This window comes from Labrus mixtus, chromosome 5, assembly GCF_963584025.1.
Source record: "Labrus mixtus chromosome 5, fLabMix1.1, whole genome shotgun sequence".
NCBI lineage: Eukaryota > Metazoa > Chordata > Actinopteri > Labriformes > Labridae > Labrus > Labrus mixtus.
Genome location: NC_083616.1, coordinates 29,614,670 through 29,635,365, shown reverse-complemented (window position 1 = coordinate 29,635,365; position 20,696 = coordinate 29,614,670). Strand labels below are relative to the sequence as shown.

The 20,696-nt window shown below is 40.8% G+C and overlaps 1 protein-coding gene across 1 annotated transcript in view; it reads left to right on the top strand.

The window, feature by feature from the left end:
• stpg2 (sperm-tail PG-rich repeat containing 2) overlaps positions 1-20,696 on the top strand; it is a 64,315-nt gene that overhangs the window by 22,604 nt on the left and 21,015 nt on the right. Inside the window, exons 9-10 of the mRNA XM_061038913.1 lie at positions 1,239-1,402; positions 1,524-1,616. Coding sequence (XP_060894896.1) covers positions 1,239-1,402; positions 1,524-1,616 — 257 coding nt within the window. The remainder of the gene's footprint in view (positions 1-1,238; positions 1,403-1,523; positions 1,617-20,696) is intronic.

Here is a 20,696-nt window from a genome sequence, read left to right as displayed (position 1 = left end):
GATAGGGCAGTGTGTGTGTGTGTGTGCGTGTGTGTGTGTGTGTGTGTGTGTGTGTGTGTGATAGGGCAGTGTGTGTGTGTGTGTGCGTGTGTGTGTGTGTGTGTGTGTGTGTGTGTGTGTGTGTGTGTGTGTGTGTGTGTGTGATAGGGCAGTGTGTGTGTGTGTGTGTGTGTGTGTGTGTGTGTGTGTGTGTGTCTGATAGGACAAAGTGTGTGTATGGTCAGTGTGTGTCGGTCTATACTGTGTAAGATTTAACTGACGCTTAAGTTTATCAAGAAATGTCCGAGGATATGTCGTAAGCTTTTCTTCTCTTTTTATTTTAAACAACTCATCTTATTGAAAAATGTCCTTCGCATGGTCCCATTGTTCCCTCTAACTAGTAATTTCTAACTACTTTGTGCCTTTTTTCTTCTTCTGAAAGGATCTAAGACTGAACTGACCTCTGCTGTGATTATTGTGCAGTGTGTGTTATGTGCGCGCGTGTGTGTGTGTATCTCTGTGTGTGTTTTCATATTTTTCTGCAGTGCACCTTTTTGCCCAGTAGATTTGAGTCACCATCACAGCGTAAAGGTCTTTAACAAGGTTTAAAAATAATATTAATGAGTACAATAATTTATCTGTAATCTCCTATTACTGATGCTTTACACATTACATCCAAGAGTAGTATTTTTTTCTGTTTATTTATTTTATTTTTATATGGACTTTATGTATCATTAAAGTAATCATGCATATGTTTTCTCTTGATTTTGATTGGCTCTCTTAGTTGCTTGTGATTATCCTCTGAAGTTGTAGTCGCCTGGTCATGCTACAGTACATGTTATCATCAGATGTAGAGGTTCATTCTTTTGTGTTTTTGAGCTTTCTTCCTCTCAAGCTGTTACCAAAGTCTGTGTTCACACGCGCAGTCAGGGAACGAGTTAAAATAGCAGTAACATGTGTGTCTCCATATGACATGTACTTTGCGTATGTGTCACTTTCAGCCAACAGTACATGGATACCCTGCATACCGCCAACACTAAAATACACTTAGCCAAAGTTACACCTACACTGCACATGTCTATTGTCTGTTTAAGAAACAGACACAAATACCACCTGGCATGCTTTGCATCATCTTTGAGGTTTGACCAGAGTTAAAAGGTCTGAGGGAAATTACTCATTTATCTGCAGCAGTGAAAAGATGGCCTCTCCAAAAAACACTCTTTACATACAGAAATGTGACTTTTCTGTCCTCTGTGCAGGTCCGGGGTCCTACAATGTCTTTGAGCAGGGTTTAGCCTGTGAGAGTTTCAAAAGAGCATTTTTCGAGAGAACCAGGAAGGGAGGCTTCGGCTCCACTGTTCAGCGCAACTCCATCTTCAACAACAAGGAATCGATCCAAGCCCCGAGTCCAGGGCAGTACGAGGTAGGAGGATCCATCTGTTATGTCATTCATTACTTTTTTTCTTTTCTTCTCCAGAGTGAAATATGATGCAGCAAGCTACTGTACAAACACGTGTATGTGAGTCCAGTGTGTTTGTGTTCAGACAGAGAAGAAGGCAGAGGAGAACTACAAACAGCAGAACACCGCCGTCTTCAGATCAGCCACAGAACGTCTCGTTTCATCACAACCAGCCAAAGTAAGTCTCATCCCCTCTTCTCCCTCTGCATCTGTGTCTCCTTATTTCCCTTCACTTGTTCATGTTTGTATATTAAAGCACTTCAAACCTTATAAACAGTAGAATCAAACAGGAAGTAAAACAACTCTTCATGCCAAGATTTTACTTACAGAAATTAGGCCATCACAGCGGTAGCATCTGACCCCAACACCAAGGGCCCTCTTTTCCAGCAGTGGATTTTTTTATCACTGCTTCTTTTCCTTTTCATCCTCATGCTCATGTATACTGAAGAAAACAGGTCAAAATGTGAGATAATTAGTTTCTTATTCCTCGCCAAATCCTCTTTTCTGTAGCTCTGATCTTTCTTATATTTCAACTAATTTCTTGACATAATTCCTCTTATGCCCACGTTAATATCCAAAACATATATACGCACTTATATAACACATCTACCTATATGACTCATTCCACTGCCCGTGATTACTGTATTTGATAGTATTATAAAACAATTACCTTCCCTTTTCATTTGGGATCAAACTTTTATGACTTGTGGTATTGTGGTAGTTTTGCAAGTGTGAACTGGAGTTTGTCAGTAACAAAACTGAATATCAACAACATCTGTAAGTGTAGTGGAAAAAGAGACAGGAGATGTAATATTATGTCTTTATTTAAACTCGAAAATCATTGAGAGCATAGTCCTCATTTACAATGACGTCGAGCATGATAAACAATGAAAAATAACAAACATACATATATATGTACACATACACATATAAGTATATGCATATACTGTATACATAAACACATATATAGATATCATAGATAAACAAAATCAGTTAAAAATCGACAAACAGATAATAAGAAGTATTAAAATAAAAATAAATTAAAACATGTGCAATCAGAAGTAAGGGAGTTAATATATAGATGAATGGAAATGATATCTATTTATTTCAATGTGGGATGGAGAGAGTGTTGTAGATCGGCATTAAAGAGCCAAGGCAGGAAGTCAAACCTGCTGCCATCTGAGCTTAACCACCAATTCTATTGTAAAAACCCTCCAGTGCCAATTCAGTCACTTCATCCAAAGTTCAGTGCAGTATTGATATTTTCTCCATCCTTAGTGGAACCACTATCGCCCAGTAAACTCTGAAAACACAGTTAACTGTTGCCATTATAATATGGGCTGTTCTTAATGAAATGTTCTAAACTTTAATGAAATGTTGCTCCAACCTTTGTCTTAATATTTACTGCTTTTCAACTCCCTAACAATATTTTTGCAGTATTATGTTAAACAATTAATTGTGCTACTTTTATGACAATAGAAGGGCTGTAGACGCTGGATTTCTTTGCCCTGTGTGACTCAGCGTGGTGTTTACTTGCATTTAAATAAGGTGCTAATGAAGAGACACAGGGAAGCAGCTGGATGTGAGGGTTAGCAACCGACTCCAGTATTAAAATAATGTTCTTGCAGAGTTTATGTAAATTTCCCTCTAAGTGTATGCGACAGCGTTTTAAAATTCCAGAAACACAATTTGTGTTTTCAAGTACGCTCCTGGGTACCAGCTGGTGTTTACTCTGATTTATTCCAAAGGTTAGAAGTGTTATCTGCAACTCGAGGCAAAGGTCCACAGAAATTATTATAACACTGCAAACGACGCTGCTCTCTAGAAAACACAGAGTTTAAAGTGTAATTCAGCACTCATCACAGAGAGCAGAGAAGTGGTGGTGTCATGTGTCAGACTACCGGGTTACGTTTTCATCTTGTAGCCGTTGTATATCTCTCTCTGGTAGTTGTACTCTGCATGTTGTTTCAACACAAAAGAGAAGTGCTGGAGGATATTTTTCTACACTTTTCAAGTATTGAAGTTAAATATTTGACCCTCTTTTTTTTTTGTGAAACATCATTTTTGAGCATGAGTAAGATCAGCAGGGCCCATGCTCCGTCCTCCTCTGTCATTACTGTTAGGAAACATAGCCCTGCTGGTATCCAACCCTGCTGTCTAATCAGAGAGTGATTTTCGCCTCGTACACCGTGTGAATTAAATTAATTTCCTGGTAGGATATAAAACCAGCAGGATGAGGATCACAGCATTAAGAATACTTTCTACAGCTGAAAATACATCTGCGTTAGTAAGAGAGCGATAAAAGATGCTGTGATCTCTTGTTTTTCTGAGTAGGGCAGAGGTCATATTCAGCTTCTTCTGGGAGAAAGGTGCTTTTGTTATTTCTTGAGCCAACATGCTTTTGCCCAGAGTAGAATAAAAATGATGTCACAACCTTTTTTCGTTTGAAAGCTACTTCACCACGTCATCTAACGCATCAAAACAAATGAACCAGGTGCATTCAGTTACTTCTTGTATACAATGTGTCAAATGTCATTACCAAAAGGTTACAAAGCGCAGAGACTCTCTGTGGCACTGTGTTAGCACCAAGCTTTATATCAGCAATAGCAAACATGCTTACAGTCTTACCTTTATGTTGTCTTTATAATGTCAAGGCCACTGTTGTAATTGCTTTGTAATTGTTGGTGACCGGTTTCTTGCTCTTCGATATAGGATGTGCGACCTTCTGACCTTCTTTGTCAGGTGGGTGAAGTGTTGCCTGTTCACATATATTCGCAGCTTGCTGTCTGGAAGGAAGTCCTGTGCAAAGTTATCCTGGACTTGAGTGTGGCAGCGCTTCAAAGTTCTTCTTTTGCCCACTGAAACTTTAACCCTTTTCACACTTACGGAAATCTCCTGAAAAATTCCGGAGACTTGGCTTCCCGGAGGTTCTTTAGGCTATGTGTAAACAGCCGCATTTTTCGTGCAGACTTTATCCGGAGTTTCTCCTCCAGTCCTCTAGTATTTTATCCGCAGAAAATCAGAGTGAGCTGATATCTGAACGTGACAGCATATACTCCGGAGATTTGAACTCGAGCCAATAGAAAGAGAATGACGTTTATATACAGTGTGTCTGCATGCGACCACTACGATCTCCGTGCTCTAATTAAACGTCTGCATTCTGTTTTCTGTTCGTCAGTATGTTGTTCTCCTCTCTGTTGTGGATGTTGTCATTCCATTGGATTACACATAGCATTAATATAAAGGCAAATATTCTCATTATAACGTCGTGTAGCAGACTCTGTTGGTTCGTCCTCTACTTCCGTGTTGTTTATTTACGTCACGTCTTACCTCAGGAAATCCCCCGCGCCCCCTCCCCTCTGACAGGGAAAGTCCCCCGCTGTGAGGAGCATATGTGAACGGCTAGGTCGGAAGAATCTCCGGAGAAGTCCTCCTGTAAATATCTAGATATTATCCGGAGTGCATATGTGAAAACGACAATTGGTACTGCAGATGAGGCACACACCCTTGTCCGTGGCATCATCCATTGTCCGTCATAAATCTGGCTTTGCAGGCTTGCTGTGCTTATTGCACAGAATGCCTCATTTCAACCCTGCTAGCGTACATCATAACTGTTTCCTGACCTGACGATGGAGGTTGCTGCTCCATTGCTGTGATTGGTTAGATTCAGGCATTGACAAACTTGACAGAAGCATCACCTTTATATTGACATCTGATAGGCCTATCCTATTGTTATGTATTGGAGGGGGTGTGATCTGTGTATTTGATCAAACTGAAATGGGAAGCGGCTTTCAATTTGAAAAAAAACTCCTCACGAGCTGCTCTCTCATGATCAACGTGTCGGAGACTCGTGATCTAGATGTTATTATTTTTTGCTGTGTTCACAAGTTCTACTTCACAGCTCTTTGATTAATGCTCCACTTGGAAGAGTGCAGCATCTGCTTCAGTTTCCGTACAGCAGTTTGGACAAACTCGCTTTTATCTCCACATTAACATCACTGTTTGTGCCACATTGTTCATTTTGGATAATGCGGCTCCTCACTTTGTGTGCACATCATAAATGAACTTAGGCGAGTGTGATGACACTCATTAGAGAGCGGAGAACGATCCATTAAGAATTGGGGAGCAGCTCGTCCCTGTAATAGTCTCTTCCTCATATATCTGTCTGCACTGTTTGCCATTTTTCACCACAATAGCTTCATGTAGTGTTGCAGTAACATCGTGGTGATGGATGATCCGGCTCACTCACAATCCTCAGTGTGCTAAATCCTAATGTAGAAAACCTGACAGCAGCACTACACACAGTCCAGAAAGTGTCTGTGCTTCACATTGTCATGCACCGAACAGTGGAGATTATGTATAATCTGGGGGTTGGACAGCCTGCAAGTTTAATGATCAGAAGGTAGACTTTCATTATATTCCAGACACACAGGGTGATTAAATATTTAACAACGGTTTTAACTTCATTCAACTCCCCATAGCAGCACCTCCAGCTTGTTTTCTTGTTCCCAAAAAACATAATTGGCCCGCAATCGCAGGTGGGGAGTTGGCAAGGTCGAGGTGAAAAGAAGCAGTTGGCGGCACCATGTGTCACGGAGGGCAGCACATGTCTGTCTGCGGCCCTCCACGGGAAAACAGCGTGGTTAGCTGTCACAAAGACTGTAATGAACAGGGTTTGGGACTGGACAGAAAATAAACCCAAAAAGCTTATTAAAGTGTTCTTAAGAGACGTAATATCCTCTCCATATTTCCCTCAAAGTCTGCCTCTTCTTTCTTTTTCTTGCCGGGGTAGTAGCTCTCGAGTGCTCCGTGGAGAAGATCTGAGGCCGCTTGTAATGGCTCCACACTGAGCCTCCTTTATGACCGGTTAATGAAAAATCACCCGGGGACGTCTTAGCTGTAACGGTTAGCCACATGCCGCGCAAGCAGCCCGGGCAGTATCCCTGGTAACGGCACCCCCCACTGAGACGGATATTAAAAAGTGTCTAATCAGGAAACAATCATGAGAAGGGAAGACAAGACGGAGCAGGGGGAGAAAAAAAAAAGAACAAAGTGCGTCTTCATTATCTGTTTGATGTTTCAAAGTTTCATCTTGCAGTAAAGGCCGACGAGAAATCTTTTGCACCGCTTTCCTTTTGACATCAGAAAATAAAAAAAAGATGTACCCTGTCGGTTAAAATGAGAGAAGCTGTCTTGAAGGGGATGCATTAGAAACAACAGGGAGTCCTGATATCTGACGCCAGAGAATATTTATGATTGCTCTGCTTTTGACGCATAGATTGTTTGACTATAAAACCACATCGTACCGTCTTTGAAACCTGACTTTCCCCACACCCTCTCTGTTAGGACCTGATAGCCAAACAGTGGTTAAATACAAAATTGAATAATTTAAGGTAGCTTTTTCTTATCTTTCGACTTGTCCTCCTTCAAAGGATGCTTACATTTACGGCCATTTAAATCACACACAACTAGTTTCAGTATTTGAATCCCTGTCAGATCTGTGCTTCAGCGACAGGTCTGGATCTGATAGGAGATGATTACCTGTCCGAGGAGAAGAAAGAATCAGACACGATGTTGAGCAAACTGACGGATCTGAAAGCCAGACATTATTATGAGTGGAGCATATCTTAAATGGTATTTTGCTCTCCTCTCTCATGTTTAATCCAGCGCTCTTTTCCAGCATTGTTTCTCCAGCTCTCCATCTTTATTTCCACTCCATCTCTCGCCGTCTCCGCCGTCCTCCCGGGTGACACTTCCTGATAACGACCTTCCTGCAGCAGAGGTCGTGGGATACCCTCGGGCAGCGCTGGGAGAGAATAAGTGTGGAATTTAATTTGGACCAATGTTTTCACCCCGTGGCTGTGGAATTCCTCTCTCTCTTCCATAACTTCAGTGAAATATCGCCTTGTCCCTCCAAGCGACAGCGGCGAGGTTTGACAGGGAGCTTTGTCTCCCCGTCAGTCACTTTTTCACTAATATGTTCCTGCCTTTCGTCACCCGTGTCGATTCTGAGATGAATAGAAGTCCTGATGGATGGTTATTGTTATAATTAGAGTGAGGAAGTGTCAGAGGCGAGGGCATCGGTTCAATAATGAGGTGTTACTAAGAGCCCTCTGTGAGTGGAGTCATGGTTACATTTGTAATGTGACTCATTGAGATACTGCAGTTTGATTGTGAAGTCATCTCTATTTACAGATTCTATACAGATGTACAATCTTTACTCAAAGGACCAGACTGGTATGAGGAGTGTTCTGGTTTCTGTTTGTCATGATAGGCAAGGCAAGGCAAACGTATCTGTATAGCACCTTTCATACACCAGGCAATTCAAAGTGCTTTACACAGGCACAAAAAGCATTTCAAACATTTCACAAGATAATGATAATTCAATCAGGAGAGACTTAATTGAGAATGAACAATTATTTATTTAACAATGAATGTGCAACAATTTAGATTTGAATGTGCAAAGTCTTTGGGGGATTAGACTCCATCGTGACGACTTCATGTACTCGGAAGGTTAATGAGGCCGACAGCAGGATAGGATACGCCCCCATGGAGTCTAGACACTGGTGGTGGTGAAGAGGAATGGAGGCTATGATGAGCCTGGATCTGGACTCTGCTGAGCTGGAATGGAGGTGACTGGGGCGGTGGTGGGTTGCAGCGGTTGCCCTGAAATGACAGAATGACTGTGGAAGAGAGAGAACTGTTTTAGCATTTTGCCGCAGCAGGATGATTGGTCGAGAGAGGTTGTGCCCGAATCTGGTTGGTTAATTACTTAAAGAATAAACGCCCATTATGAGCTGATCACCAGAGAAGGGAGACAGAGGAAGTCGTTTAGGTTGAAGTGAAAGGATGAATGAATTTGTGAAAGATTGTCTTCCTGTCTGAACTTCAGCTCCATAACAATAAACAAAATCTAAGAAGGCAATACAAGTTAAGGTAAAAACAAGATTTAGATACAAATAAGTTTAATAAAAAGTAATTGATCATGATAGGCTAATAACATCCCAGCTGGTTATCTGACAACTATTTATCTCTATGAACAGATATCTGCTACAACAAGTGCAGCTAACATTTACTTCTTCATTAAAATCTTCAACTTGACTCTGTGTTGCAAAAGCCAATCAGTGTTTAGAATCTCCAACTTCCTGGAATGCATCAGAAAAAAAGATCGATTCGACCTTCACTCAACAACAACAAATAAAAACGTTTTAGTAGTTGTTTTTTTTTCTCCTCTTGAGGACAGACCACACAAAGCTTGCTTTTTACGACTCTGCATCATGACGTTAATTCAACAAACAATCTCAAGTGAATTGCAAGAAAATTACAAATAATTCAATAATCAATCAATTATCTCGAGACGCTTTACAAAAGAGCATAATATGGGATAAGCTGCAGGAAGGATTTCTCCTTTGTATTCCTCGCGTTCCTGTCGTCCACACTTCCTCGCAGCTGAGGTGGAGGTCGGAGCAGGCAGTGCATGAACGAGGACGTTGGTGGTTGTGGAGGCAACACAGTGCGATGGTGATGGCTGTCCGATCAATAAGTACGAGGGCAAAAAAGCTTTCAAACATTGTTTCTTTGTGTGTTTTGCTGAACTAAAATCATCTTCAAACCTTCTCATTACATTTTATCAAAGTCATATTTGAACGAAAAACACAAAACATCATATTAAAAGTTTTATCAGTAATACTTTTATGTTTGTTTTGTAAAACATCAGTTAATGAAAACCTTTCTCTCAGTTTTGTTGAGATTAAAAAAAAACAAATATTTGACAAAACTTGATACGATTTTTGTTCCAGCAGGTCTATTGGCTTCATGCACGTCATTTAAAACAGATAAAAGCCGGCAATAATGTCCGTGCCAGTCAAAAAGAATTCAGATTATCTGCACTAATATCTGAACAACACTTCATAATTCTGCTCTCTCTCGGACAATATGAAAACACAGCTTTTATTACTTTGACCAGTGACAGTGATTGGAAGCAGGATTCATAATACACCAAGCGTGGGAAGATAATAACGAAAACAAACAGAAAGAGGAGACACTTCCAGCCTTAACTCGGCAGCTCTTGCAGATACTTGCAGATGTGATTCACTCCCTTCCAAAGCCATGGCAACCAATAAAAAATAACTTTGTATGACCTTATAATGTCCCCTCTTTAACTGGGAATGTAAGCTTTTAAGATAAATTGCCAGAATTACACAAATTTAGTGGTTTAAATGTCACACTGTGAAGGCAGTTTAATGCATCTGTCTGCATCACATGTTGCAGAATATGAGCTCTATGGATAAAACATGTAGGAAATGGCTCTTATGTGCATCACCTCTTAAATGTAACTTCTGCAGGAATGCTACAGTATGTTTTCACTCATTATGGTTTTCCACTGGAAGATCATTTCAGTCAGTTGAGATATGAAAGCTAAGCATTGATGATGTACAACACTTATTAAGTCATAATTATGAGAGAAACAGTTGAAAAAGTAAAGAGATAAAAAGTCAGAACTCTTATTGTGTTCAAAAGTCTAAATTAATCTTATAATTTTTTTATTTTAATTTTATAATTTAACTTTTCCTCTCATTATGACAAGTTTTCAATCTCTAAATTTTGACTTGTACGACTTTTAGCTCACAAAATCTGTCTTTTTCTCTGTGATTTATATCTCATAATTCAATTTTTTCTTCTCTTAATTTCACATTTTTTAAAATCTCAGTTATGACTTAAGAGAGGCGTTGTTGTTGTTGTTGTTTTTATCATCAATGCTTTCCTTTCAGATTTTTTTCTTCCTTTTTGTTGCGTAAATGGGCTTCCATAGTTTCCTGTGCGGTTCTCATGATGCCAGAATTTAAAACTTTCATATGATAAAAATCAAACTATGTTGATAGTTCATGTTTAGAAGCCACAGCAACTAAAAAATAAGCCCTAGGCACCTAATATTGAGTAATGTCTTATTTACAAGTTAGTATATAAATATTTATAAGTTTCTCAATCATGAGAAATTGCACACTGTCTAAATTACACATAAATGAAAGCAAAGTTTTGGTATCACTGTGTTTGTTCGATAAAGCAATTTTTGATGGATTAATTCCTCTCCTAATCAGCTTTCCTTTAAAATAGATTTATTTAAAAATAGATTTTGCACTTTTCTATACTGTCATTAGTTAAAATTGGATATAGAAAATGATTAAAGTATTGATCATTTGGACAACCTGATAGTTTCTTTATTCGCTTTGCAAATGAGCTTCAGCTTTAAAAAGTAATGTGTAGTGCTGTATGTGTGGCAACAGTTTAATTGCTCCATATTCATCCTGATACAAATTAAAATGAAATAATTACAACAGAAGAATCATATTAAGGAGCTTCTTTATCATGTTTTCTGGTCCAGAGACACAGACAGACATCGTTCAGAACTCACAGAAAACCTCATTAAAGTCAATTACAAGTGGAAAAACACCACGCTGCTCTGAGACCAACATACTGCACAACGAGCTCGAAGAAGACAGAACAAGAGAACAAGAGGAAGGATGACAATGAATGGAAGGAGCAGTGGGAGGGAGGAAGAGAGAGAGAGAGAGAGAGAGGGAGAAAGCGCCTCTGTGTATAATGTGTAATTATCTCTCCTATTAGCACTGGTTGAGATAATTAGAGTGTTTGCTAAACATACATTTATCAAACTGAGGAGCAGCATCATCCCCCTGCTATGAAGAGTGAAATGAAGGCAACAAATGAGGAGACAAAAACATACTGAGGATAATAAGGAGGGAGGGGGGGGGGGGGGGGGGGGGGGGTGGACAGACAGACAGAAAGATAAGCTGACAACAAAGAGAGTAAAACATAATGTAGACGAAGAAAGCACGACAGAAAACTAAAAAAGAAGTGAGACATCGCTGTCTGTGGCTTTAAAGAGATAAAGATCATAAATAAATAAAAAGCCATTTGAGCGGGACAAAAAAGCTTGACAGCTGCATGGAAGGTAATGCCACAGGCAAGATATTCTTGAAAGATCTGGGATGGGGAAAATATGCAGCGGCGCAGGGTTTGTCACTTATTGACTTTTTTGTCTCAGTGTTTCATTGCATTTTTATGATATATCCACGGACAGCTAATGGCATGTCACGCTGCAGCCTCTGTTTATGGGAGACAAGGGAGTCGGGTGATGAAAAGAAAGGAACAGAAACAGGAAAATGGAGTTATAGATTTGATATGGATTTAACTGTCAGCTGTCAGGATAATGATGATGATGTGAGTCCCTGTGAGGATTCATGCACACACACACCCACACACACACACACACACACACACACACACACACACACACACACACACACACACACACACACACACACACACACACACACACACACACAGAGGAAGTGACTCACTCAAAATGTGGCATTACACACACAGATACACAAACATGTATGCAGCAATACCCAGATTATACAGACACAAAACATTTCCGCATACATTCATTTTAACGTTGTGTTACAGTAATTCATAGACGAGAGACATAATCGCCGCGGACAATTAATCGACCAATGAGAGCAAAGCTTGGTGACACTTCTACCCCCAGGCTTCAGACAGTAACACTCCCATCATGCCCTTCTCAATATCCTCCTGAACAATTCATAGACCTGATGGATGGAGAGATTTGAGGAAGGGAGGGAGGGGAGGGGGAGGGGGGGGCAGAATAGTGGTGTCATCATATCCAGTCGCAGTATTGACTAGTCTTTTTCACATTACATTTTCTCTCTCTCTCTCTCTCTCTGTCTTTCTTTCACGTTCTCCCTCGCCCTGCCAGCTCTGTGTCATCTGCTCTTGGCTATTACCAATAAAAAAAAAAGAAAATGACAAGCAATGATATTGATTTTTACATTTGAATCAGTAATTTTCTTTGTGTGTACATGCTGTTTACCTCTTCTACCTGTCCGAGTTACCACTCTGCATTTGCTTTAAGTTTAGAGACACAGTGAAATGGTGTACTGATAAGTTTAAATCAGCAAATTTGCATACTACTAAAGCCAAATAAAGTAATTAATTTAGTAATGTGATGTGCAACACCCACAATACCCATTCACACACTAATGTCAGGCTGCTATGAAAAAAGTCCATCAGATAGACAGATAGATAGTAGATATACTTTATTGTCTGTCCCAACAGAGACAGAAATTCTCCTTTGACAAGGCTCGAACAATAAACACAACAGTTTCTAAAAAGGGGGGGGGGGGGTCTATTTGATTTTGTTCAGAATGGTTATTGCAGAGGGAATGAAGGATTTGTAGCGTCTGCCTGATGGCAGTAACTGGAAGGAGTGGTGGAGGGGATGAGAGGGGTCCTCCAGTATTAACTCATCCCATTCGTACACATTCATACGCAGCAGACTAAGTAGCAGGAGCTCCTGGTTAAGTGTCTTGCCCAAGGACACGTCGTATATGTGGCTTCAGGCTCCATCAGGAGCTTCAGGAGCTGGGAATCGAACCCCGACCAACCAACTCTACCTCAGAGCCACAGATCAATGTCTGTCATTTTGCAGATGTTTCCGTTTGTTTCTAAAGTTGCTCGCTAAAAGCATCTGATTGTTTTCAATGCAATCTCTCATTCTGTTGCTGCTTGTTCAGCTCATCTGTCCAGTTTTTAGACTTATAGAACAAAACATAAAAAACTACTTGCAACAAGTTGTTTTCTGGAATTGGATACACCAAAAACATTAGTGGTAGTCTAGTGGTTAGTGCGCCCGCCCCATATACGGAGGCCTTAGTCTGGACGGCCCAGGTTCGAATCTGACCTTTTGCTCCTTTCCCACATGTCATTCCCCACTCCTTCCTCTCTCTCTCTCTCGCTCTAACTCTCTCTAACTCTCTCTCTCGCTCTAACTCTCTCTAACTCTCTCTCTTGCTCTAACTCTCTCTAACTCTCTCTCTCTTGCTAACTCTCTCTCTCTCGCTCTAACTCTCTCTAACTCTCTCTCTCTCGCTCTAACTCTCTCTAACTCTCTCTCTCGCTCTAACTCTCTCTAACTCTCTCTCTCTCGCTCTAACTCTCTCTAACTCTCTCTCTCGCTCTAACTCTCTCTAACTCTCTCTCTCTCGCTCTAACTCTCTATAACTCTCTCTCTTGCTCTAACTCTCTCTAACTCTCTCTCTCTCGCTCTAACTCTCTCTAACTCTCTCTCTCTCGCTCTAACTCTCTCTAACTCTCTCTCTCGCTCTAACTCTCTCTAACTCTCTCTCTCTCTAACTCGCTCTCTCTCTCTCTCTCTCTAACTTTCTCTCTTGCTAACTCTCTCTAACTCTCTCTCTTGCTAACTCTCTCTCTCTCGCTCTAACTCTCTCTAACTATCTCTCTCGCTCTAACTCTCTCTAAGTCTCTCTCTCTCGCTCTAACTCTCTCTCGCTCTAACTCTCTCTAACTCTCTCTCTCTCTAACTCGCTCTCTCTCTAACTCTCTCTCTCTCTCTAACTCTGTCTCTAACTCTCTAACTCTCTCGCTCTAACTCTGTCTCTAACTCTCTCTCGCTCTAACTCTGTCTCTAACTCTCTCTCGCTCTAACTCTGTCTCTAACTCTCTCTCTAACTCTCTCGCTCTCTAACTCTCTCTCTCTCTCCCTCTCTCTCTCTCTCTCTCTCTCGCCTTGATTTCTGACTCTACCCACTGTCCTATCTCTACATAAAGGCATCAAAAGCCCTAAAAACTTTGGAAGTTTTCTACAGTGGATTCTCCCTTTTCTTCCCTTTGACTACTAGTGTCTAAAGTGAAAGCAGCAAGTTCATTGCTTTCGCCAGATCTACTTTGATTCTCCTTTTAACTTAGACGTAGACGTGCTTCTTTAGATTGTTGTCTGCCACCTTAATTGCCTCCGTCTGCTCTTTTTACAGCTTTACTTTTCAGTTAAATTGTTGTTAAATTGCGTTCCATTAAAAGTTGCGCAAGCCTTTCGCTGGTGGAGAAAAAGTCTGTTAGCTGGATCGAAGTGAAGTCAGACCTTCAGATCATTAAATGTCCCGGTCAGCTAGGAGGGAAAAGGTTGTTTGATAGACGTCGATCAAATAGACATGAAAGGACTGGACTTAAAGGGCCGCTGTGTTCATGTCACCCTCACAAACTTGTAAAACACAGTGAAAACTATTTTATAGTTGCTGTAATTGTGGTGTTTTTGAAAGTCTGTAGGTTCAATTAAATCCGGGCGGATGAGATTATTCCTCCTCAGTAGCACAAACAAACTGCTTCAGAAGTTTTCCTTCAAAAAAACCACAAAAAGTGGAAGTAGTTTCCTGTTTGTAGAAATGCATAGATAAAAAAAAACCCTCTGTTCCTGTGGTTTGTTTTTTATTTCCTGCATGCTGATCATTTATTCTTTAAGTTAACAATATAGTTCAGTTTCCGAAATCAATTGGTTTGACCCGTTACAACAAAGTTTCCCTACCAATGACTATCTGATTATTTTACCCAAAATCAAGATCTCTGTCTTAACCCTCAGTGTTTTTTATTTCTTTCATATGACAGGAATCTGTTTCTTTATTAGAAGCTTTGTTGCCAATGGGCTGTTTTGCTCATTTCTGACTGTCCCAGTCAGGCGTCGTGTTGCTGCCCAGCTCCCCTGTTGGGTTAAATATCAACTAAACATCAAACTGGGAAATGGCATGCTTTTGTTTGTTTTTGTTCCCCTGAATTCATATTACCATTTTTTTTGGAATGGGGGCGACCATCCAGTGATGCCAGTCGACAATAACATGCTAACCAACACCTGATACACTTCCTGCTTCATCTCAGGAGGATTTGGTGAATTTCTGCAGGAACCCTGCACGGGCCCAAAACCTTCAACCCGAGTTAACACCAAACAATCTGACACTCTACGTCTTTAAAGCAAGCTTAGTTCACTGTCCTGAAAGGAATAGATACATAGTAAGGATTTTATTTAAGACTAAAGTGTAATGCAAGGGTAGAACAAAATAACAACATTGTTGTCCTGACTCTACAACTCTACAATTCACTTAGCAGACTCTTTTATCCAAAGCGACGTACATCAGAGAGTAAGAACAACACAAGCAAGGATCTAGAAAAAAGGGAACAATGTCAGTAAGAGCAAACGATCAGCTTTGAGTCTGATTGGACACACAGGTGCTGACAGGAAGTGACCAGAGGCAAAGCACAACATTGAGGGCAGTTCTTGAGAGCTCTAATCTGTATAGAAACCATCTTATAAGTCGTCGTTATCAAACAAAAACCATCGTCATTACCATCATCATCATCAATAATATGGAGACCATCATCATTAAGTTAGTAGGTATTCATGAAAGAGCTGGGTCTTTAGCTTTTTCTTAAAGGTGCAGAGGGACTCTGCAGATCCAATGGAGTTTGGAAGTTCATTCCACCACCGGGGGGCGACAGAGGAGAAGAGTCTAGTCAGCGTCTTAGGACCCTGTAGTGAAGGTTGGATCAGACGCCTTTCATTGGCAGAGCGTAGTGGGCGGGGGGAGTGTAGACCTGGATCAGAGAGTTAAAGGGAGGAGGAGACGTTTTTGTGGCTCTGACTCTACCATACCACTACAGGATGTAATCAATGGTGCCAAATATCCACATTTAAATTCAAAACAAAATACTATTCTTTAAACAGCACTTATGACATGAATGGAGGAAACAGGAAACAGAGGTTCATTTGCCAAAGTAAAAGTGAAGAGTGGGATAAAAAGGAGAAGAAGGCAGGATAATGCTGAACAGCTGTGAAAAGATGTTTAAAGATGAAGCACAGAAGAGGTCAAACTCGCACTGAGATTTAGTGAATAAGTACATTAATCCCGCACTTTACCTTTTAATGGCATGTTATATTACTCGGCTAATCATAAATCGTGATACATCACTTATACGATTGTCTTCCATATATTATTTTCACAGAAAATTGTCTATCTTCATTTGTTGTTGTGCTCCATGTATCATGTACTGTATTGTAAGTCATCGTCTCGTATTGCATCACGCCGTATTATATCATATCGTGAGTTACCCTGTGATTCCTACCCTTTGACCCTTTGCATAATGTATACTTATCTAGTACTGTATCACCTTGTTTTGAATCTGTGTTGACTTCTAAAAACACCATGGGGAGTGTGCTTTGAAGTGAAAATAGAGATCATTCAGACGGTATAAGAAAGGCTTCAGCGGCTGAAATAAATGAGCATCCATGCGTGAGCAGTGGAAGGAAAGACAGCGTAAAAAAGAGAGAGAGAGCAGAACAAGTGAGTCTTAAAATGTGAGATGGGGCACAGATGGAGAAGTTGTCTGTGTAGCACTTTCAGATTTTATGATGTGTGGATGCTCTCTAAGTTATTGCTCGGAGGAAAAAGATCACATACGCTCGGTTTTCCTCTCTTCCCTCCTCTTTCCCTCTTGCTGTGAAGTCCTGGTTATTGTTACCTCCCTGCTGTCTTGCTGTTGTAAAACAAGCCAACTGAAAAACAGCCCTTCTTCAAAAAAACCAGCCTGTGACTTAAAATAAAAGCCTTTTTTTTTACAAGTAAAGGTGGAGACAGGCTTTTCTTCTCCGAACTCACAACTCCAGAGCAAGCTGTTTGCATGGTTATCGTTTAGTTTCCATTGATCACACAGCTACACAGAGTACACAGGGTAACAGTCTGTGTTTGTTTTAACTGAAGAAGAAGGAAATCGTCTGTGATTGAAATATGCTTTACAATGAAAGGAAGCAAAACGGAAGAAAAGAGATCATGTTCTACAAATGGAGAAAAAAAAATCAAACATGCAAGTACACAAAAAAAGTCTTTCAAGAAGAGACGAGTCAGTGAATTAAACTTTATTTATTTTTTTTACATATAATGTGATCATGAATTGTCTAGTTATCTAGTTACCCACAATGTCCACATAGTCCGTGTGCGCTGCGGTCCATCAGCGCCGCGCACTATGCCGCCATTCCCTGCCACTCTAGTCAATGATTGTGTTTCCACAGCGAGCGCCGGGGTCCGTCTCCGGAGCGCCCTAGCAGCCACACTACGCTCTGCCCCGTTTCAAATACGCTGCTATTCTAATATTGACGGAGTTAGCTGCAGGCAGGCGTCAAACTGGAATAGAATATAACAACTCGGACAGGAAGTCAGACAAGGAAACGCACAGAGCGTCCGGTGAATTTCAAAATAAAACACAATATACGGACACATGGTCGTATTTTCTCTCATTTTATCAACATAAAGTCAAAACAGGCAACAAACAAACAACAAATCAACCTCAGAGAGACAAAGCAACATGTTGTTTGCACGTTCTTCTCTCTATTCTCGCCTGATCTTGTAGTTCTCCTGTGAGTTGCAAATGGCTGCGCTCACGTTCTGGAAAATTATCCAATGGGGCGGGGAGCGCGACAGAGAAAAACCGTGGTGCTGTCCTGAGCTGTAACAAAATGTTTTCCCCTCATGGATCCGAGACACCGCTACAATTCTACAATTCATTTAGCAGATGCTTTTATCCAAGGAGTTAAAATATTTGTGAGCTTTAGAAGTCATTTATGAGGAAGGAAATGAACCTGACACAGCTGTAAGGAAACACTCACAGTGTACCTTTGTCGGAACACTGTGAGTGTAAACTTCACTTTTTTCTCACTTGAAGTTCATGTGGCACCTTGAAGTGAAGTGGATCAAATAGAAAGGATATGCTTAAAGTATAATCATGGTTATAGTCGGTCAAGCTGCCTCTATCAAAACAAGCAAAAGCTCTTTAGTTTGATTTATTACTTTAATAAAACCAAAGTACTGTTTCCAACTTTAAGGGGAACTTAAACAAAGATTGTTTTGTGGAAACAAACAAACAAACAAACCCGCATGCTGTGCTATTTCTGCAGATGAAAGTCCACATTTGGGTCAGTGCAAACTGTATTTATTGTTTGGAGAGAGCTAAGCTGATTTGTCAGTTCTTTCTTTGCTCGACATGCTGGCACATAAACACAGCAGATGATGTCGTCTTCCATTTGATGTCATGTTTAAGAAAAACAGATAAGCAAATAGCCTTAAATTATGAATTACAGCCAAGCCCAAGCTTTTTAAACAGCACACAAGGAAGTAAAACTTTCTCTTTTTTTTCTTTTCTCGATGAAGCTCTTCAGATGCATCTCTTCTGTCGAGTGTCAGAGTAAAGCTCAGATCGATGTGTTAGATTTGATTTGAACTGACCCGCTTTCCAAAGTCTGCTGGGTGAGAAATTGATTCCATTTTGGATTTATTTACTTGAAAATAATGAAATCATGAGAAGAAACCAGAAGACCTATGACATTGCGGAGAGAAGAGTTCAGTGTTTAAACAAATTAAGAATTTATTTCTCAATTTTTGGATTTAATTAAAGGAAATGAAATGTGACCGGGCCTGATCCAGAATATCTTCATCTTCGTTCAATCAGGAGTCTTGTATTTGTTTTTCAAATGATTTTTAATCTCTTTATTATTATTTTTTAAATCATTGTCCTCTCTGCGTATCCGTCGTTTTCCTACCCCTCAATTGATCGTTCTCCCTCGTCCTTCTTTCTCTCTCATTACCCAACTCCCTGTGTGGATAAAGAAGGCACATGTGGTAGACAGATGTGTGTCCTAAATGTAGATTTCTCCATCCAGAGTATGGGCACCAGCTGTGGCCAGCAGCTGTGTGTGTGTGTGGCTGTGTGTGTGTTTGTGTGCGGGCCCATTTGCAGGTGTGGGCACGTTCCTGTTCTCTGCAGCAGCTGTGTGTTTTGTTAGTGTTTGGTTGCGGACAGCTGTTTAGTAGCAGGTGATGATTTTAGGAGCCAAGCAGACAGCCATCCAGGCAGGCGGCCAGGGAGACGGCGGGCAGAGCCGAGCCCACATGATGTAAGCAGAACCTGGGCTCGGCGTTTACTCAGCCAGGCCCTTCTAAACCTCCGCTGTAGGGCTGCCCGTTCAGGAGGGAGCCAGCTGTGGGTGTCAGTGTTTACACAGAACTCCAAAGCACCCCGACTCCATGGACAACTGGATGATTAATACTGTGTATAAATCAGTCACAGCGAGGCAGTTACAGTGTGTATGTTTAACAGCGTTCAATCTCACTTTGGCCTTTTTCACACATGCACGACTGAACATTTCTAGAATATTTCAGGATAATCTCTTCACACATGTCCCTCACAGTGGAAGATTTCCGCTATGGGACCCGATGATGGGTTCTCAGAGGGCAAGACATGACTTATAAAGGATGTCTGCAGAAGTCATAATGGCAGACGAAGCACCAGAGTCTGACACTTTGATGACTTTCTTTTTTTCCTCAATATCAATGCATCCCGGACGAGCCCCCAATTTATGTTACGCACCCGTCTAAGGGGGCAGGTTTGTAACATAAAGACCCAAAACTAATCTTGATTTAACAAGGATTTATTTTAACACACACATTAAAACACATGTGAAACAAAAGACAATCTCTAAAAACAGGAGAAAAAGTGAGCACAAAAGAAAATGGCAGTAAACTGCTTCTCAAACAAAAGAAAAACACAATTTGTAGAGCTAACGAACGACTAAAGAACAGTATAACGACTTTAACAACAATATAAGACAAGTTTGGAGGCTGAGGGACAACGAGCTGCTGCTGTCAGTTTAACACACGCCGCTCTTCCTGAGGATCCCAGCAGGCCTTAAAGAATTGCGGCCAGACTCCCGACCAATGACAGCGGCGTCCTCCCTCCAGCTGATCAGCTCCTCCAGCGAATCCCCGATCTCCACCTGCAGCAGCATCAAAGAGCCTCACACTCGTATCTAGTATCAACAAATGAGTATAAAACAACACACAGGCGAGCAGAAGAGAGAACAAATCAGCTTCATTATGAGCATTATGATCCCTCTGGTCGATTTAAACATCATCACCCCCATGCCTGCTTGCTCACATACTTATTCCTGCTCCCTCTTCTTGTGGAAATGTTACAGGGAGGCTATCAGGAAAAGGTCTGGGTAAAGTAAAATGCGTCCATTTGCGTTCACACATGCACTGTTTTGCCAGGTGTGAAACAGCTTATGTCTCAGATCTAAACCAATGTTGAGTCCTTCTTCCATACTGATGTTCCCTTTAAAGTCAGAATAGCTGCTGGAATGAAACGACTGAGAAATAAAGCAATTGTGAGATAAAGAGAGAAGTTAAGCAAAGACAAAGTTGATGTGGTAAGCGAGAGGGAGGATAATATGTTTGGACTCTTAGGAGAAGAGCTTTGTTAAAAAAAGGAAAGGGGAAAGGAAAATGCTGTAGGCCTCAAAAGATGACAGACAGAAAGAGAGGAT